The following is a 26,221-nucleotide window of genomic DNA, read 5'->3' as shown; positions in this document are numbered from 1 at the left end:
GGGGGACAAACACACGCAATTGGGCAGCAATATAGTATTTCCGGAGATCAGGGAGTCCCACCCCGCCTTTGTCTTTGGGGAGCGTCAACATAGAGTAGGCTATCCTGGCCTTTTTCCCCCTCCACAAAAATTTTAGGATTTCCCTCTTCACCTCATTAAAGTATTGATCCGGTATTTTAATTGGGAGCATTTGGAAGGGATAAAGAAACCTCGGGAGGGAAGTCATTTTGATGGCGTTAAGGCGGCCAAGCCATGAGATCGTCAGTTTATCCCATCTGGCCAGGTCTGCACGGAGCTTATAAGAAGTTGTGGGAAATTTGCTTCGTACAGGGAGTCTAGTTGTTTCGTTATTTGTACCCTTAGGTATTGCATCTTGTCGTGTTCGATCGACAAACCCAAAGAGGAGTATTTCACAGTATTCGCCTCGGCATCCCCCTGAAGGGGGAAGAGTGTAGTTTTGGCCCGATTAATCTTGAAACCCGAGAGGCGACCGTATTCCTCCAATAAGAGGATGGCTTGGGGGACTGATTTCTCAGGATGGACCACATGCAAAAGGATATCATCAGCATACAGAGCGAGTTTATATTCAGTGTTACCTAAATGAATCCCCTCTATGGTTTATCTTCTCTGATCTTATATGCAAGGGGTTCAAGAGATAGGGCGAATAAGATAGCTGAGAGGGGGCATCCCTGTCTAGTGCCTCGTTTCAGTTGGAACCACCTGGAGTACTCCCCATTCACGAACACCGAGGCAATGGGAGACGAGTATATCGCTTTAATTCCCCTTCTAAGGTTTGGGCCTAATCCGATTTTTCGAAGGACCTCCATTAAGAAATCCCAGTTCACCCTGTCAAACGCTTTTTCAGCATCAATTGAAAGCAATGCCGGGTCAGTATTTAGTTTGTGGGAGGCATGCACCAAATGTAGTGTCTTGTGCATGGTATCTGCGCCTTGGCGGCCAATTATAAAGCCCACCTGGTCAGGATGGACAAGGTGGGGCATAAGGGATTCAATCCTAGCTGCGAGGACCCTAGAGTATATTTTGGCGTCTATATTTAATAAGGAGATGGGGCGATATGATCCACACTTCGTGGGATCCTTCCCTTCTTTCGGGATAACTGCTATGAGTGCTTTGACAAATGAGTCTGGAGGATTCCCTGTTTCTAGAATTCGATTGAATAAGCCAACAAGGAAGGGTGTGAGTTGCGGGGCGAATGTTTTGTAAAAACCCGCTGTGTACCCGTCCTCTCCCGGGGATTTGCCTATTGTAAGTCTCTTAATAGCCTCTTGGATCTCCTCTCCCGTTATAGGGGCATCGAGCGTATCCGATTCTGTTTGTGTCATTTTGGGCATAGCAACGTCGTCCAAGTAGGACCGAATGCTGGGGGTGTATGAGTCGTCTTCGGGGGTGTACAGGGTCTCATAGAAATCCGCAAAGGATTCTGGAATGGAGGGGCGGGGAATTCCCACACCCGATTCTCCTTCTAGTATCTCTTGGACCCTGCGTTCCGCCCTTTGGGCACGGAGTCTAGCCGCTAATAGCGCGTCAGCCTTGTCCCCTTTCTCATAAAACCGCTGTTTCAAGAGGAGGAGCTTACGGGCTATTTGCTCATGTTCCAGGAGGCGTAACTCTTCCCTTTTTTCCCTTGCTTCTAGAACTTTGTCAAAATCTACAGTGTCCTCTTTCCTCGCATCACTTTCCAATTGTGTAATTTCTGTGCGGATTCTGTTCTCAATTAGGGCCCTCTCTCTTTTTTTCTTAGCTCCCTCCCGCATGAGGATTCCCGTCCACGTTGCCTTCCCAGCTTCCCAAACCCTTTGTTTCGAGACTTCCCCAGTATCATTAGTTCGGAAATATTCCTCAATTTCAGTTTCCATCTCTAGCTTAAATACAGGATCCTTCCATAACGTCTCGTTACACCTCCATTGTCCGCATCTAACGGGCAAGGAATCCCATGCTAAATCAACAAAGACCAAGTCGTGATCGGACCATGAGATGGTCGTGATTTGTGAACGTGTGGCCGTGTCAAATAGGTCACTGGAGGAGTAAAGGTAGTCTATGCGAGTGGACGTGTTGTGTGGGGCCGAAAAGAAGGTGTACTTTTTCTCCGTTGGGTGCATGCAACGCCACACATCCATCAAGCCATACAAGTCCATCATCGCTTTAAATTGAGTGTGATCCCCTCTGCCTGTTTCACGTCTTTCTGGGTTACCGGGATGCCAGTCAAGATCCGGGTCTGCCCATATATTAAAGTCTCCGCCAATGATGACGGGACCTGTTGCCTCTAGCATTACTTTGGGGATTGTCTTGGATATGAATCGGAATTGTCCCACATTAGGGGAGTAAATTGTGGCGATCGTAATGGATAGCCTTCCAATGGTCCCCGACACGAGGAGAGTCCGACCTTCTGCATCGGACCAAATTTTCGAAACCTTAAAATCCAACCCCTTTCTGATGAGTATTCCCACTCCTCCCTTCTTCAAGGGTCCAGAGCCCCAGAATTCCAACCCATTTCTTTTTCCCCAGGATTGGCCTTTCCTCTCCTCTCATGTACTTGGTCTCTTGCACAAAGAGTATATCCATATTTGACCTTCGAAATTCTCTAGTAAGGAGTGATCTTTTAGTGGGTGAATTGAGACCTTTGACGTTAAGCGTTCCCACCAATCATGGTGCCCCTATTGCATGGTTCAGCGGTCAGTATAGGAACGTTTTGAATGCTCGTGAAGACCTGGTGATCGCTGTAACTTCAAACCTTGGAGTTTAGACAACCATATCAGCATTTCCCCCTTTAAGACTTTCAAGTGTTCCCTAGGTTCAACCCAGAGTCTCTTCCCGGTTCCCCACCCACCACCCCCCTCCCCGAGTTCGGTGGCGTTCGATCAATCCCAGTTGTAAGCACTGGTTCGAGTTCGAACCACTAGAGGAGACCGTTACTTCACGGTCCCCGTATCTAATAAACATTACTAATGTCCAATGAGCCCCCTATTGCCCACCCCCGACAATAATCGGTTCAGTGTCACATAGGTGGAAGAGTCAGAACCAATTTTAGAGCACATAATATCAACGTCTTCATATTAAAGGTTAAGTCGACTTCGGTACATTACACTTGTTCGTTCTCAGCTGCCTCCTTCTGAAGGGCCATTTCCTCTACGATACTTCCTCGAGCCCTTCACCTTCCTTCGTTTCGGGCCTTGCACATGCCATTCCTCTTGGCTTCTAGATGGTTGGCTGCGACTTTCTCCATGTTCCTGCGGGCCCAGTAGTTCGGAGATGCATGCTTTGATTTCTTGTTCAGAGTTTAGTCTAATTCGCGTGCCCTCGTGCTCAAAGGAGAGGGAGAAGGGGTATCCCCACCTGTAGCGTATGTCCCGACCCTTAAGCCAAGTAGTAAGCGGTTTGCACATTTTCCGTAGAGCTAGGGTCAGAGACGAGAGGTCCTGGAAAATAGTTATTTGGGCCCCACAAAGGGTGATAGCACCTCCGCTCCTCGCTTTCTCCAACACTCTCGTCTTGTCCTGGTAACGGTGAAACCTGGCCAACACCGATCTTGGACCTCCAGGCGGGCCTCCGGCTCTGTGGATGCGCTCCGTTTTAGGCTCATCAATGTTGTCATCTGCGACGAGGAGCTTAATGATGTCGTGGAGAGTTGATTTCAAGTCCTCCTCCGTTTCCCCTTCTTTCTCTGGAATCCCAAAAAAGCGCAGGTTGTTTCTCCTTTCGCGGTTTTCCAAATCATCCATCTTGAGTGTAATTTCCTGTTCCCTTCGTTCCAGGTCTGTAATTCTATTGTCTAGCTGTGTTTCGTGGATATGAATCGTGGTTTGGTTATTTTTGACTCCTTCGACCCTGTCTTCTATGCTGTCAAGGCGCTGTGTGAGCTTGTCGATTTTCCCTCCAATGTTGGCTCCCATGTTTCTTATTTCCGCTAATAAATCTGCTATGTCCCCCTTCGTAGCAGCAGTTTCTTTGTCCATTGCGGAAGGTGCAGCCATTTTGGGCCCAATGTAAGCGTAGGCAGCAAGTTTCTGTTGAGCGGTCATGCGTCCGTGAACCTGCTTCTCACACGTTGGTTCATGGGGTTGCCGGAGTACTCACTGCCACAGAGGAGGCACACGCCCCTGTTCCCTTTCCTCCTTCCCTTACACCTACGGTTAGAGCCAGGTGTGTCTGGGGGCCATACCCTCTGCGGAGCTGATGATTTGTGTCTTGTAGTTCGGGCAGGGTCTCTTTTCAGTGGTTACAATTGGCTACTGGGTACTTGGTAGTCCTCCAGAGAATTCCGGTCGTCTCCTCGTGACTGTGAGCGCTAACGATGCGCTCAATATTTTCTCGACCCTTTGGGATCTTAATACGGGGGACTGCGGATGGTTAGAAGGGTCTCCGCCGCATATGGTGGAATCATCAGCGCGGGGTCCATATATCGTGAGGGGAAGCGCTCGTTGGGATCTGCGCGTTATGGCCTTCCAGGCTTGGGCCGCAGGGTAGAGTCTCTGGTGTCCCACGGGTTTGGGGTATTGGAATGGGAGGAGGCACACGCCCTGGAGTTAGGGGCCGTACCCTCCCGCTTGAATCGGGCTGCGAGGCTCAGTGTAGCTTAGTGGTGGGCCAAAACCCCCCCAGGACACGCTGGAGGCCGATGGAAGCCCGGTCCGCGCAGTAGCCGCTGCACAGTCAGCCGGGGCAGAGAGGAGGAAACGGGGGCCCTGTGCGGGTCAAGCCGCGAAGCGCTCCGAGGATCGTTCAATGGGGGCGGTGATCAGCGCCGCGTATTATGAGCTTGTAGGACTCACCAGCGTAGGTTTGCTTTGGAGTCGGGCCGCATCCGGTTCCACGGGTCTGTCATAGGGTGGGCGGCGGGGGGAGTCGCCACCCATCGAGGGCTCTCCCAGTCCCCGAAAGCCTCCAGGCGGGACGTCGTTGGGGGAGCCGGGGCGAGGAGCCGGAGCAGAGCTCAGGGGCGTCACTGGACCGTGGCGCAGGAGTGCCGCGTGGGAGGCCCCGAAGGGAAGTTCGGGCTGGAGCTCCTTTCTCCACCGAACTCGTTCCGATTTTCACCGGAGTTTCGGCAGCTAGGTGGGGGCCAGAGTCGGCAAGCTTGGGCCGTCGTTATTTAGCAGGAGGGGGGGCCAAAAGTGGGGGCTCAGAGCACTTTCGGGGGACCGTGAGACGGAGCTCACACGGGGAAGATCCTCATCCGTGCGCCCTCTGGCGGCCAGTCGGCAGCCATCTTTAAAAACACAATCCATTGCCACCCTCTGCCCCCTGGACCCGTTTTGAGTTGCTTGCAATTGGAAATCCACAGGGACACCCTCGACATGCCTAAGGCTGTTAAAAAAACCACGGACCGGCAGCGCAAGGAAAAGTTTACCACGGAGGAGCTAATAATGCTCACACAGACCCTTGCTGCTAATGCCGCTGTGGTCTTTGCGAGTGACATGCGTCGGGAGACCCTCATACGAAAGAAGGCAATCTGGGCAGAGGTTGCCTTGAAAGTTAGTGCTGTGGGCACCACCACCCGCAATGTGCTTGAGTGCAAAAAGCAGTGGGATGATCTCCGCCTCCGGGTCAGAAGCATCCTGTCTGCAAACCACAACATTGCCACAGCAGGTGGATCTGATTCACCCATTAAATTAAAGGAGTGGGAAGAGACCTGCGCCAACCTTATTGGAGTGGAATCAATAGAGGGAGTCGGGACAATGGAGCATGGCGTGGCAACCACTTCAGATGGAGGTGAGTGTACACATGAAAGTATGCACTGTGAATCTTCAGGTCCCCCCAAATGTGAGCACAGAATCATCTCATGGATGCCCAAACATGCATACAACCCTGGCCATGTCAGTGTCAAACCCAAACACACACACATGCACACATCACCAGAGACAAGTGCCACACACAACCATGCATGGATGAGCCACTGAACTGGCACATCACCTGCATCCTTACCAATGGAGTCCAAATGCCCACAACTGCATTAACGTATACTGCATTAAGTACATAGAACTGTAAGCAATACCATGCACCTCTTTGTCCCCGACAGGCTCACATACAGAGACCCCCTGCGAGTAAAAAATCAAGGGCACAGGACACAGAGGACACCCCCACAACATCAAGGGGCAAAGGTAGAAGTGTCAACATGCAGAGTGGCAAACATCCGTGGAGCGCCACTGCCAAGATGCAACTGTCCACACCACCAACAACTGCCCCACCTCCTGAGATGAACCCACCACCACAGATCCCAGCCACGGAGGGCCCACCCTCAGCTGCAACTAGTTCCACAGGAGAGGCGGCAGCCACTGCACCACTCTCAGATGTGGAGGATACAACAGATTTCCACATGGAGATGCACACCCCAACCCCCCCCTGGAATCCCTGAGCCAACACCACAGCAGACACCTGGGTCCAGTGTCCCTGGCGAGGACAACATGGGAGGTTTCAGTAGCCCACCGTTGGCTTCACCTGTTGTCATGGTTGCATCAGAAGGCGCAGCAGCCACACCACCAGAATGCAACAGTGCCCTCGACCTGGCCAGCATCAGCCAGCGCCAAGAGGACATAACTGTGCTGGTTGGGCAGCATGTGGAGGAGGCTGCCGGTCTCAGGGCGGAGATTACCGAGACAGCCAGGCTCTCCAAGGAGGCGATGGAGGCCTGTACAAACATGCTGTGTGGGGAGATTGTGCAACTTAGGGAGGTCCTCATACGGATAGCGGACGCAATGGACCGCCAGTTCCCACCACCACCAGGACAGTCAGCCACTTCCTCATCCGCCAGTTCGAGGCAGACAAGCCCCCTCCGCCGCTCCTCACGCACCACCAAGCACACGTCTAGCCAGCCTCCTAATGCTGGTGGTGGCAATGGAAAATAGGGAATGCATGGTCAAGCTTCCACGTGTATAGCTGGACGACAACATTGTGCCAGACACACAAGGAACTGTTGTGGGGGGTGGGGGGAAGGGTGTTTTTAGGCTGTTGTGGGGGGTGGGGTGGAAAGGTGTTTTTGGGCTGTTGTGGGGGCTAGGGGGGAGGTTGTTTTTGGGCTGTTGTGGGGGGAGGGGGGAAGGGTGGTGGGATGTTTGGATACACAGGCTTGGACTTCTTCATTGCGTATGTGTACTTTATTGGCGACAGGGTCCATTGTGCGCTTCCAAACAGACACCAGTGCATTACTACCCATATCCATACCCATATCCATTCCTAAAAAAATAAAAAATGCAACTGAGAATATTTGGTTGATCAGATGCTGTCTCACAGCACGTCCCTCCTGGCCATCCAATCTTGCATGACCTGCATCCCCGTCAACTCCGTCCTCATCACCATCATCCTCCTCATCAGGTGCTTCCATTTCTACGTCGGGGGCAGTGGCACATTCCGTCTGATACACATATTGTGCAGCATGACACATGCCATGGTGATCTTGGCCACCTTCTCATGGCCATACAGGAGAGCGCCACCAGACCTGCTAATGCACCTAAACCGTGTTTCAAAAGGCCAAAAGTCTGCTCGATCACAACGCGGGTACGGGTATGTGCACGATTGTAGTCCTCTTCGTGCCTGTTCTGTACAGGGGTAAGCAGCCACCTCTTCAGGGGATAGCCGGCATCACCTGTATGGGGGGACGAATGGGGTCTGGTTACTGTTCACCTCAAGAGCGGCCTGTTCATATCACACAAATTGACTTTGCATTGTGATTGAAGTCCACAATTAACAGCATGCATGCAGGCGATCTGTGTGACTGCAATGTGCAAAGTTGAGCTCGACCCTGCAAGTGAACATGCCCCATTGATGTCTCCTAAAGTAATTGACATGTCCTGGGTGAGGCCCGATCTTACGTTTCCCTGGGCCCAGGCAGAATTGGTACCACACTGCTAGTGTACTGCCATTCAAAGATTTATGTTGCCATGCTGAGAGGCATCACTTCAGTGGTGCTATAGGTGTGTGGTACAATGCTATGGGTAGGGGTGATCCCTTTGCATGCACTCAAGGGCACATTGCATTATTGTGGTTGTGCAGCGCTGATTCTGTATGACTGTCTCGACGGCATGTAGGAGACTTGTGTATTTTGTGGTGTTGAATGTTGTGCAATGTGGATGTGGATGGATGTTTGATGTTTGTAGACCTAGATTTTTCGCTATGTTGTGTAGCTTATACTTGCATGTCGGTTCATCTCAGGTAGATTGCAGCCTTCCCAGATGGATATTGGCGTACATGTGCATGTGCATTTGTCCTACAGACGACAAGCTACACCCAGTTGGAGTAGGTACCTCCCCCCCCAATCACACCCAGTTGGGAGTATGTATCTCTCCCCCCCAATCACACTGCCATGTGCTTGCCCTGCTACTCACCAAGTAGCCATGAACGTTGTCCGGCATGTCGCTCCATGTAGCATGGGATGGTTGCGTTCCGGGACCATGGAATCATGGGTTGATCCGGGAAATCGGGCACAACAATGTGTGATTATCTTGTTTGCGTCACATACCATTTGGGCATTGATGGAATTGCTTCCTGTTTCGGTAGACAGCTTCATTGTGATGTGGGACCACCAATTCCACATGGGTACAGTCGATGCCTGCCAGTGAATAGAAGCCAACTTTGGTGTTTGCAATCTCCTGGGTAGTCCGTGGCATGAATGTGTGTTCAGGTGCATGCCTCAGGAGGGCCTAGACTACCTGGTTCAGCGTGCGTGAGAATACTGGTTGTGAGAAGCCATGCATGTGCCCCACTGTATGCTGGTAGGTACATGTGGCCAGGACGTGGAGCACGGTCACCACCTTTAGTAGAGGGGGATGGCAGTTCTGATGTCTATGAGGCTCACAATGTCATCATGTATCATGTCCACGATGCTGGTGATGGTATCCCGGTCCAGGCGGTACAGGGTGTGTATCTGCTCAGGGGTTAGGTTAAATGGACTGGCTCTGATCCTGGGGATTGGTGGCTGCCTCAGTGGTATGACTAGGTGCCGTGGTGGTGCTTGCTGTGCCTGTCTTGCCCTCCTCCTCCTCCTCCTCCTCCTCCTCCTCCTGCGTCTCCTCTGTGCTGCCTGTTGTTGCTGCTGCACTGCAATCATGTCCTCCAGCCCATGTAATGCTGCTATTATTGGGACCATCTTGGTGTGGGAAAGGGTGTGTGAAGGGGTGTGGTGTGCTCCTTTTGTGCTGCCCCAGTGTCCATTGCCTCCACCTGTGCTGATTGTGTCCACCTGGGGCAGGTGGGACCACTGCTCCGTTCTCTTAACAGGTGGTTCGCGATACAAGTATTAGCGCCATGGCGGTAAGGGATTTTGGGGGCTTTACCATGCCGCTACTGGCATGTCCGCTTGGCTTGTGATGGTGTGCTATTAGCGGCATGGCGTTATTTACGGGATGGAGGGTCGCGTGCACGCGGACTGGCCGCTATTAGTGGCACCGTACTTAGCGGTGCCGCTAATAGCGGTGAGCCGGGTCGTAATTGGCATGGGGATTTAACGTTACCGGTATTCCATCACCGGTAACGTTAAATCCCTACCGCCTACCGTGTAATGAGGCCCATAGTCATAATTTCATAAAGAATGCAGCATTATGCACCCTTCTCACTTCTGATCTCCCCGTTCACATTTCCTAAGGGATAAAATAGTCCCTTTTCCCTCCCATAATTGTCTAATGGCTCCCATTGTAATGTTCTGTCCCAGGACAATGAGAGTGCTGAGCAGGAACACTGTGCTCCACACCCTCATTGTCCTGCCAGCAGGACACCGTTCCCATTCATGAGGGTGCCGAACAGGAAAGGTGTCCCACTGCCAAATGTCCCGGTCTGGCTCTAAAAGAGCCACTGGGGGGTGGCGGCAAGCTGCCCCTCTCACCCGCTTGGTACGCCACTGCTTAGAAGGATGCAGTGGAGGGTAAAATCAATGTGGACAAGTAATTCAGAAACCACTTCACGCAGAAACTTAGGACACACCTTGAATAAAGCTTTCTCGTTGAAGAATCGCAGGAAAGGTGGCTTGCAAGATAGAGCTTGCAGCTCACTTACTCATCTTGCTGACGTGATAGCCACCAAGAAAGTCGTTTTCAGTAGAGTGATAGGACATGAATGCATCGGCTGAAAGGGAGCCGCCATGAGGAATGTCAAAACCAAGTTTAAGTCCCAGTCCGGAACCAAAAACGGGGTAGGCAGAAACCTACTTGCAAGGCCTTTCGGGAACTGGGTCATTACCGGCATTGTGAAGAAGCATCCTTGATCCAGAGACCTCTTAAACACAGACAAAACCACCAAGTAGCCCTTGACTGTGCCTATATGAAGGCCTGAAGAGGCCAGTGACAGAAGGAACTCCATCACTGTTGTGGTAGTGTCTATCCTGCGTTCCCGACACTGTGCCTGAAATCTTCTCCATCTGTATTGATACAAAGATCTTGTGGAAGATCTGTGTGCAGCCATTAGCACCTCAAGTAACTCTTCTGAGAGGTCCCAGTCATCTCTCATCCCCTCAAGAGCCACACATGTAGGTTGACAGACTCTGGGTTCGGGTGGAGCACCCAACCTTCTGACTGGGTTGGAGGTCTGGCCATCGAGGCAACCAGAGAGGTGGGTGGATGGTCAATCCAAGAGTTCTGAGAACCATGTTATCCTCGCCCAAACCGGGGGCGATCAAGATCATTGTGGCTCGAAAACCACCTCAACCACCTGAGAACCCATGGGATAACAGGTATCAGAGTGAACTCATAGTGGAGGTGGAAGACCTACTCCAGCAGCAATGGGTCCCCCAGTGCACCCTTCGCTAACTATCTGCACTTCACGTTGGACCTCATGGCAAACAGATCTACTGAGAGAGGATATCCTTGAGAACTTCCTAGCAGACGTCCCACTCATGTGAGACCATGCTCTACCTGCTCAGGGCTTCCACCAGCCCATTCGCCGTTACTGCAAGATGGACACCTGAAGTGGAAATCCAGTTCTCCAGCAACCAGAACCATAGTTGCAGCACCTCCCTGTATAGGGGCAGATACGAAAAACCCTAGTTTGTTGAGGTAGTGTGCGACCACTGTGTTGTCCATCAGAATGAGGGCGTGTTTCCCCTTGAGGGAAGCGCAAAAACCATCATGGCCAACCTGATCGTCTGCAACTCCAGTCTGTTGATATGCCACCAGCATTCCACAGGTGACCACAGGCCACTGACCTACAGGTCCCAGCGGTGAGCGGCCCAACTCTTGAAGGATGCATCCGTGATCATCTGGGCTTGGGGCCAAGGAGGCCAAAAGGGTTCATGCCATCATGTTCTCTCTGCTGGCCAACCAAGAGAGGTAATTGGTCACTGACCTCGACACCTTGAGAATGTCCTTCATGGTATCTAAGTACTGGGACCATTGACCTCTCAACAGCCACGACAGGCATTTGTAATCTGGCCTCTGACACCAGAAAAATGGAAGAAGCCATTAGACCTAAGAGGCGGAGGAAGGAAGCTGCTGGTAGACTGTTTTGGCTCTGGAAGAGCTTGACCATTTGCCGGACACTGGTAACTGTTTCCTCTGGGTGGGGGAGCCTTCCCAACTCGTGTAACAAGGACTGGAGCTTCTATGTGGCTGTGACATGGGATTTCTGGAAATTCAGGGAGAAGCCCACAATGTGAAGCAGAGAGCAGGTTTCCTCGAGCTGCGTTGATATCCGTTTCGGAAACCACCCTCGGATCAGCCAGACATCCAGGCATGGGAATATGTGAACACCAGATCTCCTGATATCTTTTCTGCCACCACTGCCATCAGCTTGCAGAAAACCCTGGGCGCGGAGGTTAAGGAGAGCACCTTGAATGGACGAGTATCCCCAATGACAAATTTCAGGAATTGCCTATGCATCCTATAAATTGGCACAGGAAAATAAGCATCCTGAAGGTCCAGCGATAACATCCAGTCCTGAATTTGAAGAACCTGTAGAATTTCTTTCAAAGTCTCTATCCTGAACTTGTCTTTGCTCAGGAGCTCGTTCAAGGCCTTGAGGTCCAGGATGGGAGAGAGGGTACCTCTTTCTTGGGTACCAGAAAATACCAAGAGTACAAGCCTGAGCCTCTCTCCTCGAGTAGCACCTCTTCCACAAAACCCTTCAATAACAGGGCTTCCAGTTCTTCCTGGAGCTCCTGTTCCGGTGGTTAAGGGCGGGTGGTCAGTCTGGAATTTTTCTTAAAAATGGTAGACAGTACCTCCATTTGACGAGCTGCAAGGGCCAGGCGTCAGAAGTTTTCTCCTTCCACTGACCAAGTGCTCGGAAATGTTTCCCCTATGAGGGAGAACTCAAAGCAGCTTAGTGGGCACTGTCACCCCTGCCACAGTCTGCCGACTCCTAGAGGCCCCTCTGGGCCATTTGGGAAGCAACAAATGCCTCTGCCCTTGCCTGGATTGCTTTGCAGTTTGCTGCAGAGCTAAGCCCAGTGACTTGGCAGCCAATTTAGAGTCCTTGAATTTCTCCAGGGTATGAAATGAAAGCCAGACACAAAGTTGTCATATTTTCAAGATTAGACATTTTATTAAAGAAAAAGGGGTTGAGAAAATACCTCTCTAGCCATCCTAAAGAGGAACTTCCTAACCTAGAAACTCGAGCTAGGGTTCTGTCTGCATCAGGATGTCAGTTATTAAAGAAAGTTGTCCTTGTGTCCAAAATGTCCTAATCGGACACTCAGACTAAAACAGCACTAAAAGTGCAAGGAAATGGCTCTCTTTATGTTGGCAAAACGTGGTCAACACCAAAAGTATAAGGACAAGTCCAACAAAAATGTTCTCCAAGGTAAAGACGCTTGGATCCAGAGGGTGGTCCTCTTTCCCTGTATTCCTAAACAGGATGGCAAAAATGTCTCTTTATCTAATAGTTCCTTTGTGTCTTCACTGGACTCACAAAGTTATTGTTCAAGCAAAACGCTCAGTAAGATTCTTTCTATAGAATCTCTCAACTTTGCAGATCACCTGGTATACTCCCCTGCCAGGAATCTTGACTCAATTTTAGCTGCCTGGTGTACTTGCCTGCAGGTCATTTGCCATCTGTTTTACAGTTCTTTGAACATTACAGTACTTTGGTATACCCTGAGATGCTTGGTAGATCCATCTATGGTAATAGTTATTCAAACTTCTCACCCCATTGGAATTACATGCATCTATACTTGATTTGGGGTTTGCCTTCATACTTTTTTTGTCTGCATTGAAACATTCTCATTAGATATTGAATGTATATGTTGTCCTGTCTGCATTCAAACAAACTTGGCCTCTGTATTTTGCCTTGTCTGCATTCAAACATTCTTATCGGATGCTAAATTTGTACTTTGTTTTAACTGCATTTAACCAAACTTCTGCTTTATCAATCTTGTACTGTTCACACTCTTGTTGGCATGCTTGTTGGGAAGCACTGGGGTGCCAAACTGCTTTGGGCAGACTCTCTGGTTCCTTCTAGCATCTCCGATGCAGCTCGCGCCTCTGTGTTGTGATTCCTTCACCCATTTTCCAGTTCGGATTGTGCTGACGTTCACTCAGCGTCCTGCGTGGCTCCACAGTCACACCCCAGCTTCCCTTCTCAGCCCGGGCTGGAGAAAGCGGTTTGCGTTGAGCAGCCAAACCTCCAGGAGTTGTTGTGTGGCTCCCAGCGTTTCCTCAACCCGTCTCGTTACCATGCAGTGCTTCTTCTGTCCCAGCGGTCTTCTACGTTTCGCCAGCTCTGTTGGTGTGCATCGCATTTGGGAGCCTCCACATTGATCGCAATGTTTCCCCCAGCACTGATCGACTTGACAGTGCAATAACCATGTATACATGTCCTGCGCACTGCAGGTCTGGAAAAACTAGTCGGCATGCAGTCTTTCGAGTACCTGTCACTTTGCACAAACTCCTTCATCCTCCTCTTCATCTCAGAAACCGAGTGATGGGAGTTGGAGTCCATGGATGTCATTGGACTTTTAAGTCTTAAATAGTTTTCTCAGGGATTTCACATAAAGGCACATAAACAAAAGAAGGTATGTAATAGTTGTTGTTTGGGTAAATTGTGGAGGCCCAACTAGATTGGCAATAGGCTATTAGGAACCTGGGGGATCAAAGGATCTTCCTTTTGGGAAGGGTTTGGGGGATACTGCATCTTGGCCAATGGAGTCAAAACATCTCCCCGGTAGTTGTCTCCTCCCATGTGATGCTCCCTCATAAAACCACCCCCAGGGTTAGGATCAAGCAGTGGCTGCCGTCCCCTGGCCACATGGGAGGAGGTCACTGCCGGGGAATCTGTGGTGACTATTAGATTAATCACAAATGATTCATCAACCTTTCCCAGTCGACGGGGGCGTAGGACCAGACGTGGTCACATTGGTGCTGGAACCTCTGGGCGCAACTGGTGCCGTATTAGCCTGCAGCGTCGAGACCGGAGTCATACCTACTGTGGCTGTGTTAAACATCTGGAGCATTTGCTCCTTGAATGCCTCCCACTCTACCCTCGAAACTCCCAGGGTCAGGCAGATTTTACAGCAATCCTCTGACGAATCAAAGTCATGTCCGCGTCAATGGCGTCTTCTTATGGGAGGACGAGTAGGATGAATAGCTTTGGGTGTCACCCGTTCTCCCTTTCGGGCATGGGGCCTTCAGTCTCTTGTCCCTTGGTCGAATGCGCCGGGGACTTCGACGGAGGCCACCCGAGCGCCAATTAAGCCAATTTTCCCCAAGGGATTTGAGATTAATTTGCTGACATGAGGCATACTCTTCGATATCATGATCTTTTCCTAGACACCACACGCGTATGCCATGTGGGTCGGTGATCAACATATTAAGAGTTGAAGTCCTGGAAACGCTTGAATCGTGCATTCTTTGACGATTCACTAGGTATTGTCACTTCTCCCCAAGGGTGAGCCCTTTTCCATGTGGCTAGGGAGGTGCGGTTGCTACCCAATATTCCCCCTAGGGGTGGTTTAATGCTGAAGGACCTCATGGGAAGGGGCACCCACTCTGGGGATAAGGACAACCACCTGGGGTACAACCCGTTGAACAATTCTACACTCCCACATTCCTCAGCCCTGCCTCCTCCATTTCAAACCACTATGTTGAAAGTAGATCAATATATTCCTGGAGTACGTGAGGTACAGCCAAGGCAGAAAATACTAGGATGAAGAAGAGCACAGAAAACAAGAGGATTACTGGCTGTGCTAGTATTTGTATTTTGTTACATTTATAGAGCACACATCACTAAAAAGAAGAGCAGACAGAAATAGGTAGAGAATTCCAATTTGAGTGCCAGAAGAGAAAAGGACCGGAAGCGAGAGGATGCGCATGGGGGCTTGGGCCCAGTAAGAAGAAACGTATTCCTAGGGTGAAGCGAACAAGTAGAAAAGTAAAATGAGACCAATGAAGACCGATAAGGAGAAGCAAGACCATGAGGACGTTTAAAGACAATCAGAAGAAAATGATAAAGATGACACTCGAAAGGGAGGAGCGAGATAGAAAGTAAAGCTGGAGTAATTGAGGAATGAGGAGACCAAGAAAAGAGAAGACAGACTGAAGAATTATAGAAAGAGCAAGAGGAGGACTATCAGAGGCAGGGAGACCAATGAGAAGAGATAAGGAATTGTCAATATGGGAGAAAACCAGAAATAAAAGAAGCTTCGTAGCGTGAAAAGAAAGATATGGTCAAGCACAGCGGATAGTAAACTGAGCATTATGACAAGAGGAGAGAAGGAAGATGGAGAATGAGAGAAAGGAGTTACAGGAGAAGAAGGAGATGAGGCGGCCACAGAAGGAAAGGAAGAGTGGAGATTAGCAACTTTAAAAGTAAAGTAGTTTGCTAAGTCGGAGGATGAGAGAGATGAAAGAAGAGATATATCAGGGGGCTTAGAGGATTGACAGTTATGCTTTCGGGTTTTATAGTTTTAAGTGAGAATGAAAATAAATGTCAAGTATCGGGAGAATAGCTCAGGGGCAACGTGCTCATCTTGTAAGCAGGATGACACGGAGCAACACAGGTTCGATCCCTGGGTCCCTGCTTAGAAACATCTGGGTATTAAGTGCATTATAAATAGCATATCATATATTTCCTAGACGCTGGTCCATATGGAGACGGTGGCATTGGGGCGCAAGACACATCTCTGCTGTATTTTTTCCCGTCCATCATGGCCACCACTGTGTGCACTGTACAGTACAGTGCGTGCTGCACTGAAGCATGTATGCTGGCAAGAGCATTTTAGCACCGACGGTCGTTACCAGTGGATTCATACATCAAAGAACAGGTTCGCCGGTGAAATGTGAAAAACCTTGTAGAGTAGCTAGCGTTAAGTAGAAGCTGGTAGGCAATGCAATTTGGGCAGGCATTAGCGGCTCTTAGGATTGCACATCTGTTGGCATGGACATGAGTATTCAAGCATTTTTCTGAGGTGAAACAGTGCAGGCAAATGAGTAAGTAGCAAAATTGTAATGCATGTTAACAAAAGCGCATCTTTAAACAGTTGAATTGTAATGCGGCCGATGAATGCAGTGCCGTTATACGAATGAATGAGCAAGAGCGGAGGCCATAACTCTATAGTGCCACAACAAAGTTCAAAAGCGGGCGTGTTGTAGAAGTTGTGTCGAAATTGGAGACATTAGGTGATGATGGGCTTGTGACTTAAGAGAAGGTGAGTCGCTTACTTTTCGTGTGTCTGGATATTACTCAAAACGGTTAGAAGGCGTTCGCTTACCCTGTGTAGGAGTAGAAGTTTTGAGCTACTGAGTGTAGTGCAGTGTCCCTTGCTCCTTGGCGGTGTGGACAGGTCCATACAGGAATCTGGCCTTTTTGTATTAGCCTTCGTGTTTGGCCGGCTAGCGCCTTCCGGTCGCGCTACTATGGTAAAGAAGGCTGCCCAGCCTTTCAGAGCGCGCAGGGCGTGTTGAGGCTGTTGCCTAGTAGCGAGTAAACAATTTGGTTGGGGTGTGGGGGTCACTCCGTCACTCTCATAGCCTTGGTTTTTTTTCTCCTGCCAAGGTCTATGCGGGTCACTAGATGTTTGCCCAGTTCCTATTCTCATTTATTTCTGGTCGGGTATGCTTTCCTTATGTGGGTCCCAGACCCCCTGCACAGGCCCCTTTTTGGGTCTCACCAGCCCTGTGACCAGCCACCCCTGTACCTGTACGGTCTGGGCCACTCTGACTATTCACAGGTCTCCCAAGAGCTTCAGGGGCTTCCTGGCTTCTTGGGACTTTGGTCTTCCACATCCTTTCCCTTCAGTTCACTGGCAGTTTTGTTGCATGCCAGAAGCCTTGGTTACTGGTTGGTGTCCTGTTTCCCCCTCTGGTCTGCCGCTTGCGTTGCGTGCCATCTGCAAGAGCTTCTGCAACCATGCTGCCTTCCAGGACAGTCTGCAGTTCTGCACTCTGGGTTTCCGTGGGCCTTGTCAAGCTCTCGGTCCGTGCTGGACCGAAATTGTAGACGCCATTGTTCTCATCCCTGACCTACTACAACTAACTGACCAATAAGAGCGTCTGGGAGATTAGAACGCATGTACTCGTTCTGGCAAATGATCGTCATTCCTCCTGGCCTCCTCTTCATCCCAGTGGTTCTCATTGGGGATATGCTACTAAAACAAATGGAAGTAACATGTAATGGGGAATAGGAGGGGTCTTGTGGGAAAGCCAAGGGGGTGCTGCGTTCTCTTGTAATGGTTGTCAGTAATCCCAGAGGGGGCTTCTCGCCCATGTGATCCTCCTGTTGAGTACCACCCCCAAGGGGACTATCGGACAGCAGCCTCACCTCCCTGGCCACATGGGAAGGGGCTCCCCCCTGGGAAAGAAGGGACGACATCTGAAGATTTGTCACAGCAGATAAAGGGTCCGTAGGAGAAAGTGAAGAAAAGATGAGATCGAGACAGAAGACAGATTGGTGAGAGGGAGGAGAAGGAAGAAGACATGTGGTATAAATCAACTAATTATATTAACAAAGAATAGGTCAAAGTGATAAAAAGAGGATGATTGAAAACACAGAACAAGCATTAAGGATACCGAAGTTGAACAATGCTAAGGCATCAGAAGAAATGGGTTGAAAGCAAAGATTGAAGCGGTCACGGGTACGAGTATATAATGGCTGAGGAAAAGAGCGAAGCAAAACCCTAGATGAAAAAGGGCTAGGCATTAAGAAAAGCAAACTAAGAATTAAGCATGGAAAGTGAGTTCTGGTAGTCAGGAGCATGATCTGGCGTGATCAGGGGCAAACAGGAAAAGACCATGCCCTTAGAGGGTTGCCCTTAGAGGGTTGCCCTTTGAGTGGGGCGCCCAAGGAGAAGGACACCGTAGGGGCACTTCCTGAAGTAGCGGTCACGTGATAGATACGTGATTGCACCAGCACAGCACAACAGGGGCGGGTGGGGCAGACAAAGGCACCCATAGCAGCAGTGATGATGATGAGGCGGCCAGGGGAGAACTCCACAGGTCCCAGGACGGCAGGCAGGAGCCAGCCAGCAGATGACAAACATTCCAGGAGGTGAGGTGGCCAGAGCAGCGCACACTGCAGATCTTTATCTGCACACCCACACAGAGCACAGTGTTCGGGCTCCGGGAGCACTTCCTGATGTAGCGGTCACAGGAGGCATGAGGAGTACCAAGGAGCCATTGACAACAGGTGTTGATGTTACGCTGGGGCGGATTAAGTCCTATAGGAGGACTCAGCATCTTCCTTCCTCGTTTCAAATTCAAAGCCTGGACTTGACCAGAGAAGAGGGTTCTGCAGAAGACGGCGTTGAGTGGCTGAGGGAGACTGCGACGGGTCCTGCGTCGGCAGGACCGAGCCCAGTTGAAAGCAGTTGAGGCAGTGGCACGACCTCCAGGAGGAGGTGGACCATGCAGTAGTCAAATAGTGCTGAGACTGCAAGGAGCCATAACACGCAGAATCACTGTAGAAGTAATAACGAAGCAAACGGCTGCAGGAAGCAGGTAGGAGACAGACCCCAGTGCCTGGAGACCGGAGCAGTGCAAGCAAGTCCCAGACGGTAACACGAAGCACGGGTGGACCAGTAAGGATTTGGGGGGGTGGGGGGAGGAGAGTAGAAAGGTCACTGCTTCATGCTGATGCAAGCGTAAAGCCTATCAGAGGGCTATCAAGAGTCACGAAACCAAAATAGAGTGAAGAGTGCATCAGAGCAGTGTTTCCTCGTAGCAATGGCAGTGATAAGCCCACCGACCACCAAAGGAGGGTCTGGGACACCAACAGAAGAGAACCAAGCAACTGAGGAAATCTTCATTTTATCAGTGGCAGAAATAAGCACACAGACCACTAGAGAAGGGTCTGATACCCCAATATAAGTAAAACAAGCATCAAAGGAAACCATAATCACAGCTGTGGCAGAGTGTTAGGCAGAAACCTGTGCAGTTCCCTTAGGGACCACTGCAAAAGGCTTAGGACTACAGGTGTTGGCAGTAAACCCAATTGGTAGCAGTCTGTACCACCCAGATTTACCTGGTAGCTGTGGCTGAGCAGTCAGACTTCTCCAAAGAAGAGTTAGACAGTATATAGAGTATACAAAATAGGTACAGAGCTACAGTAGCACAAGCAAACACTGACCAGAGCTTGGGTATAAAAGTATATAATTATTTTTTTAAAAACACACTTGTAAAATACACTAACACTAATATGGCAAGCAAGTTCAAACACTGTCACTATCAATATATATACATCCCTAATTACTTATTGAACAAGCCTTAGTTAAACCACCACTTGTTTGCAGACAGAGGTGAGCGCTTAACTTAAGATAGCACTCCAATAAGTTAATTAAAAAGGGAGGGAAAAGGCAGAATTTGGAAAGTACACAACACCAACGCTTTAAAAAGAACCACAGCAATTCAGAAAAGGCAGAGTCTACTGTTAGAGCAAGAAAGTTCATAGACCAGGCCCACTCTTGGAGAGAGCAAGGCGGAATGTGTCCAAGATCACACAGTTGAATTATACTTTAAAAGTCTTTGCAGATAGTTCAAAAGAGTTGGATCAGTTCAGAAAAAGTTAGTTAGCAGGTCCCAGGTCACCCCAGGATAGAAAGTCAAGGATTTACGGGACACCTTGAACAGTCTGTTGCAAGGGAGACCAGGCGGGACTCAGTACCTGAAATGGTGAGAAAGCTCCAGCGGGGGCAGTTGTTCCTGGCAGTGGGTGCAAGTCGGTGCTTCGTCCAGGAGAAGAGAAGATCTCGACGTGGAGGTCGTTGCACTGCCAGGGAAGAAACCAGCCAAAGAGTTTCCCGGTTAAAAGGTACTACCCTTTTATTTGGGGTAGTGGTGAAGCGTGGCTATCCGGCCACCGGGGTGCTTGGCACAGGCAATTCGACCACGAGAATATCCAGGAAGGCGAAAAGAGGGCGAACTGGTTATCCCCACCAGTTCAGAGGAAGAAGACTCTCCGGGATGAAGATCTTCTCTGTCGTCGGGAAGTGGTGAGGCGGTTCAGCAGGGCTCCACCGGTAGTGTTGTCATTGCAGGTCGGCTCAGCTTCTCCCTCTTCGGATTCTTTGGTCCTGTGGCGACTTCTGAAGTTCCAGTCCCCAAAGCCCTGCTTTTATGCAGAAAACCCCCATTCATCAGACCGAGCTGTCACTCAAACATGCTAATTGATGAGCCGGGCGGCTCACCACTGGGCCAATCACACAAGAGTGCGACTTGAGTTGCCGAGGCAACTCAGTCCAGGGTGCCTAAACCCCCCTCCCACACATCCTGTAGACCCAGACAGAGTGGCACCACTTTTGGAGGCTTCTGTGCAGAAGCCCGCCAAAAAGTGGAACAAAGGGCTCAACTTGGGTTAGAGTTACAAAAGCGAACACAGACGCCATGTTGGCACCGAGTTCTGGCAAAAAATCCCAACCGGGGAATTAATATTAATTTAATAAACCGGCGGTATGTTTGAGGCTATGCTAAAAAGTGGTAGCCTCGAACAATGGGAAAATCCCATAGGAATATTTTCGCGGTCGAATATAAAAAGTAGTATCCACTGCCACCAGCCAAAACTCGATCAGGGGGGGACTGGACAGTGGCCCCTCGAACTACAGACCCAGGGGCAATCGAATTGCCCCTACCAGTACGTCCACAATATGATGGTTTGTACTGGTTCTGTTCACAATTTAGGACTAGTAAAGCCAATGGTGACTTTACATGCCCTGGGAGACAGAAGTCAGTCCCAGGGTCACTATGACACCCCTGTGTTACTGCACGGAGGGTGCTGTGTAACACACATACCAAAAACACATGAAGCTTATTGAGTAAAAGACCCCATAGCCCATAAAACACATTACAAAGTCAAAGGATATCTCAAATCATGTCTACGAGTGGGAGAAAGAGAGTCTCACTCTTAGCAGGAGAAAAAAATAAACCCCAAAAATCCAGCAAAGCTGCTGGGGGACTCACTAGGTTTGGGAACTTAGCCTATACAGAGAATTCTCCCTAACACAGAGATAAGCCCACTGACGATCAGAGAAGGGACAGACCCTAACGCCACTGGAACAGGCATCCGAGGAAATCATCCTCATTGCAGTGGTGGAGCCAAGTCCACTGGGATCCAGAGAAGGACCTGGGACCTTGCGGATATAGTGACAGAGTGCCAAGAGAAATCCCAAGTTGAAAAAAGATCTCTCAAACACCACGAGAAGGGAGTCATTCTTCTGGTGGGGAAACTGAATCCTTTCAAGTACACTGAAGAGACGCCAGGGGAAGGGAGTCATTCCCCCTAGCATCCGTTTGCAAGAAGACATTTTGAGAACACCACCCGTATTCGAGGAGAAGGGAGTCATTCTCCTGGAGAAGGAACTTTCTGTTGGATTATATTATTCTTTAGTTTTAGTATAAGGGATAGAAGTAGGTTGTGACACAGGATGGTGGAGTTTAATTTTGACTGACATTCTGACAGATCCTTTAGTATTAGTTTGAGGCACGGAAACCCCTCTTACAGATAGGGATAGTGAGATTCCTTTTATCCTCAAACGTTTATAGCAACCAACATGCAACCTTTGTGTCAGCTTCCTTCTTTGATACCCTTACAATTCTTAGGGGCCGACATATCGATGACATTTTGACTAATGTCAAAGAGAAATGTTCTCTCACGAGAAACTTTCTGAATAGCAGCGTGCTGAGGGCATGGAAAAAAGGAACATAGGTACAGGGGCGTAGGGGCGTAGTGATGTAGTATATATACGTACGACTTCACGTCCGGAGCCGACGAGTGGCATGGTCGAGTCAAGAGGATACCTGATGAGGAATCTCTGTGAGAATGCAATCCATTGAAAGCCCATATACACAATAATACTCAACTTTGCTAACTTTCAACCAAAACATAAGATGCGATAGGTGACAGAAAAACTCTAAAAACGATTTGCCTTGTGTTAGTTTGTGTTAAGCCAAGCATTACATTAAGTTAAGAGTATGGTTGAAGAGTGTGATACAGTACCTCCTCTTGCAGTCTGCCAACATTGAACTGAACCCTCTCAGCTTCAGCAGTCCGCTCCTTCGCCTGCTTCTGGGACTCGCTGATCTCCTTGCGGGACTTCTCCTTGTACTCTTCTAACTGTGCCTGAAGCCCGGACAGCGAGCTGCGGGACTCATCTGCCATGTGGTCCAGCTAAGGCAACGGTAGAGAATAAAAAAATGGTTAGCATGTCTTTTGCACCGATTACAAAATAGCAGGTAACGTGAAAAAAAAGGGGCACCTAATAAACACTCAAACTAGATCATTACCACTAACTCCGCCCATTCAAATTCAAATGCTGAATGGCATTTTAAACAGGTTTCAAAAGGTACAATTAACCTTCTCATGAGGAATTTTCCATCCCTGTGTTTATAGAATTGGGTACTTACACAAACCTAGGCACACAGCGAACCCACAAGCTTTCCTCAGCTCACCATGCAATAGCTGAAATAAAGCAATTTATTTTAACTTTAGGAGCAGAGTGGGGTAGGCAAGGACACAGTGTCCCGTACATCTTTATAGAAAGAAACGTCCACACGGAGGTATTTGAAGATTCAATTTATAGCTCTTTAGAGATAAGAAACATGTTGATGCTTGGTACAATTAAGTAATTCTGGTTTAGCGTTTATACATTCTCTAGAAATAGAACAGTGCCTTTTTAGTGATATACCCTGTGAGACAGGGTAAACCAGAAGGGTGAGGATCAACTGGGATTTTATAATACCTTAGGACCCATTTCTGCTCAACTGGGATAAACACACCCAGACAGGCTAATGAATGCTAGGAGCAGAGTGGGGTAGGCAAGGACACAGTGTCCCGTACATCTTTATAGAAAGAAACGTCCACACGGAGGTATTTGAAGATTCAATTTATAGCTCTTTAGAGATAAGAAACATGTTGATGCTTGGTACAATTAAGTAATTCTGGTTTAGCGTTTATACATTCTCTAGAAATAGAACAGTGCCTTTTTAGTGATATACCCTGTGAGACAGGCTAAACCAGAAGGGTGAGGATCAACTGGGATTTTATAATACCTTAGGACCCATTTCTGCTCAACTGGGATAAACACACCCAGACAGGCTAATGAATGCTGCTCGGTCAACAACATTAATTATAGGTCCCATTGCAAAAGACAATGTTGTAGATAGGACCTTGTTTCGTGAACACTTGGCACCTTGCTGACAGCAAGTTACGAGGGGGCAACCTCACAGTCTGTTATTTTTAACAATCTCCAACTGCTAGCATCGGGATGCAGGTGAAGTGCAAAAACAAAAGTTGCCAAATGAGATTTAAACTGCTGGAACTGGAATATGGTGTAGCTATCTGGTTAGTTGGAAGCCGTTAGGTCCCGGCCATTACAGTGCTCTCCTTCCTTGGCCATTAATCGATTGTACACCAACATGTATAAAAGGATTCTGGCTCACTATGCACCTTGCTTGGCAACTGTGCAACAGCTCTACCGTTACCTGTGCTTCCCATGCCTTTTAAAGAGCTCTTCTTCTGAGCTCACCTAGTCTCCTGATATTGCCAATTCACTGACTTAACTTCCAGGTACGCATTCCTATTTTTCACGTATGAGTTGTATTTGCTGATCCTCTGTGGAATCCAATGTACCCAGGTGCACACTGCCTTGTATCCACAGGACATGCTCCCGTCAACTATCTTCATAACATGCTGGCATATTCACAGTACCTGGCTTCAGTTTGATGACCACAAAGACCTTGCATATTTTACCTTCACCAATTCAGCATTTCCAAGGGTTTAGGGTTTATTCTAACAGCGGTATGGTGCTGGCGCCGACAGGGCCTCCTCACACAGTCTTCAGAGTGGTATCTGCATTTGAGGTTCAGTACTCACCAGGGGGGTTAGCAAGTTTAGCAATTGTCCTAATTTAAAGTACCAATAGCTGGATTACACCCATTAAAACAATCTGGTATCCAGCCAATCAGTGGGGTCTTAATGTGTGTGGGCTTCTTACTAGACTGTCCCACAGGTGTGGACTTTGTTATGAATACCAGAAACCATTAAAAAAACTGGTTATACCCCATCCTCCGGACAGCATAGACAAATCTTAAAGATTGATGGGATCAAACCTCGAGGAGTGCACTTCACCAGTGTGTTACTGAATGGCTTCCTTATTCACAGCTAGGAGATGGATATTGGAGAATGCCGGGAGTCTGTTGGCGATCAGATATCGTTTCCTTCTTTCCCTTCCAATTTTTCCAGTGTTCTGTCTCCTTAACGTGCTCCCTCAAAATATTTCATCAAATCTGTATGACAAAATCCAGAAGGTTCTACTTCTGAATGCTAAAGAGAGGATCCCTGCATTAAAGGTGTAGTATAGAGGGGTTTATTTTGAGATTTTGTGTGATCCAGAAAAAAAACAATGCTGGACTACACGCAATATTTGACCCAACTGAATTGAATACATTCCTACCTTGCAAAACACTCAAGATGGTCACGCCAACTTAGATCTCCAGAAAGATTACATACAGATCCCCATCTGTGCCCTGCTGGACATATGAAATGGAGGATGTTCCCAATTGAAGGGGTTTTTATTACATTTCTGCTCAGCACCCTGAGTGTTCATGAGAGTGATGTCCACAGTAACAGCATATCCATCGGGAAGGGATCCCCATTTATCCCCATCTGGATGATAAGATCATCTGGGAAGAACTCACTAATGACAATAGCATTGCTGAACTACTTGGCGCTAAAGGTCAACTGGAAGAAATTGACCCTAGTTAACACACAGATCTTGACGTACACAGGATTCCTGTGAAACAATCCATGTCAAATTTACCCCCCAGAAGATAAGAGTTCAGGATATGCTATTAGTGGCCTCTCAGATGCTTCCGGTAGATAAAGCTAGAGCAATTAAGTTCCACAGGTTTCTGAGACTCCTGCCCTCTTGTGCTTTTGTGGTAGACTACACATGAGGGAACAAAGACATCTATTGATTGTTTGGAATCAAGAGAAGCAACCTCAGCCACTACTGATAACTGTGCAAGAAGTAGCAGTAGTACAAATATGAAAAATTACCATCATGGGGATTCAGGTTCTCTTAGTCCAGGCTCTCCCTTCTTCACCACTCCAGGCGGGCCGGAAAAGCTGGTTGCAAAATATAGCTGCCTCTTTAAGAACTTTGAAGGGGTGGGGCCTACGTCACATTTGCGTCCCGCCGCGCGCCGGGCCCACCCCTTACCCCTACGTCACCAAAGTTACAAACCCAGTTCCTGTGGTTCTGCCGATTGCGGGAGAATTTAAGTATATACTTACTGTAGGGGATGGCTGGGTGGGTGTTGTGAAGGAGGGAGAGCCTGGACTATGAGAACCTGAATCACCATGAAGGTAATTTTTCATTTCTCTTTTGTCCTGGCTCTCCCTCCTTCCCGACTGGTTGGGACCAGACTAAAAAGTCTTAGATTAAGTGTTACGCTTACCTTGTCTCTGCACATGCGTTGGGGCATGGCTGCAGACTTCCCAGGGGTGAAATTTGTCCTGGGGGATATGCTTGCCTTGGGCACCAGTGACTGCGGTAGTAGCTTCTCAGGGTCACGCACCTGCCCGAATACAAAGGAGAGCGTTGAGTGATGCTAGTTGCGACCTTGCACCCTTCCGCCCCTCCCCAGGAGTGTACTCCCTATAGGTGCACTGTCCCAGTTGGCTCACCTTTTTGTAAAGTCTGTGGGCATTCCGTCCTGCTACTTCTGGCAGGGGTGATTAATTGACAAGGACCGAGTTTGTTCACTGATCCTTTGCGGACGGTAGTCCAGTCCAGCTGCGACTACCCAGTTCTTTTGGTAAGAAATGTGTTCTTAATCTTGTCTGCCTTCTTTTGCGT

The 26,221-nt window shown here is 48.9% G+C and overlaps 1 protein-coding gene across 3 annotated transcripts in view; it reads right to left on the bottom strand.

Annotated features, from left to right (window-relative positions):
- The window catches only part of CGN (cingulin), a 2,193,661-nt gene that overhangs the window by 812,591 nt on the left and 1,354,849 nt on the right, over positions 1 to 26,221 (bottom strand). For all 3 annotated transcript variants that reach the window (XM_069650469.1, XM_069650484.1, XM_069650476.1), the window contains exon 14: positions 22,360 to 22,530. In XM_069650469.1, the coding sequence (XP_069506570.1) occupies positions 22,360 to 22,530 (171 nt within the window). The remainder of the gene's footprint in view (positions 1 to 22,359; positions 22,531 to 26,221) is intronic.

The sequence above is a fragment of the Ambystoma mexicanum genome, chromosome 1p (genome assembly GCF_040938575.1).
Source record: "Ambystoma mexicanum isolate Mex_15411 chromosome 1p, UKY_AmexF1_1, whole genome shotgun sequence".
NCBI classification, from domain to species: domain Eukaryota; kingdom Metazoa; phylum Chordata; class Amphibia; order Caudata; family Ambystomatidae; genus Ambystoma; species Ambystoma mexicanum.
This window is presented reverse-complemented; position numbering and strand designations above follow the sequence as displayed.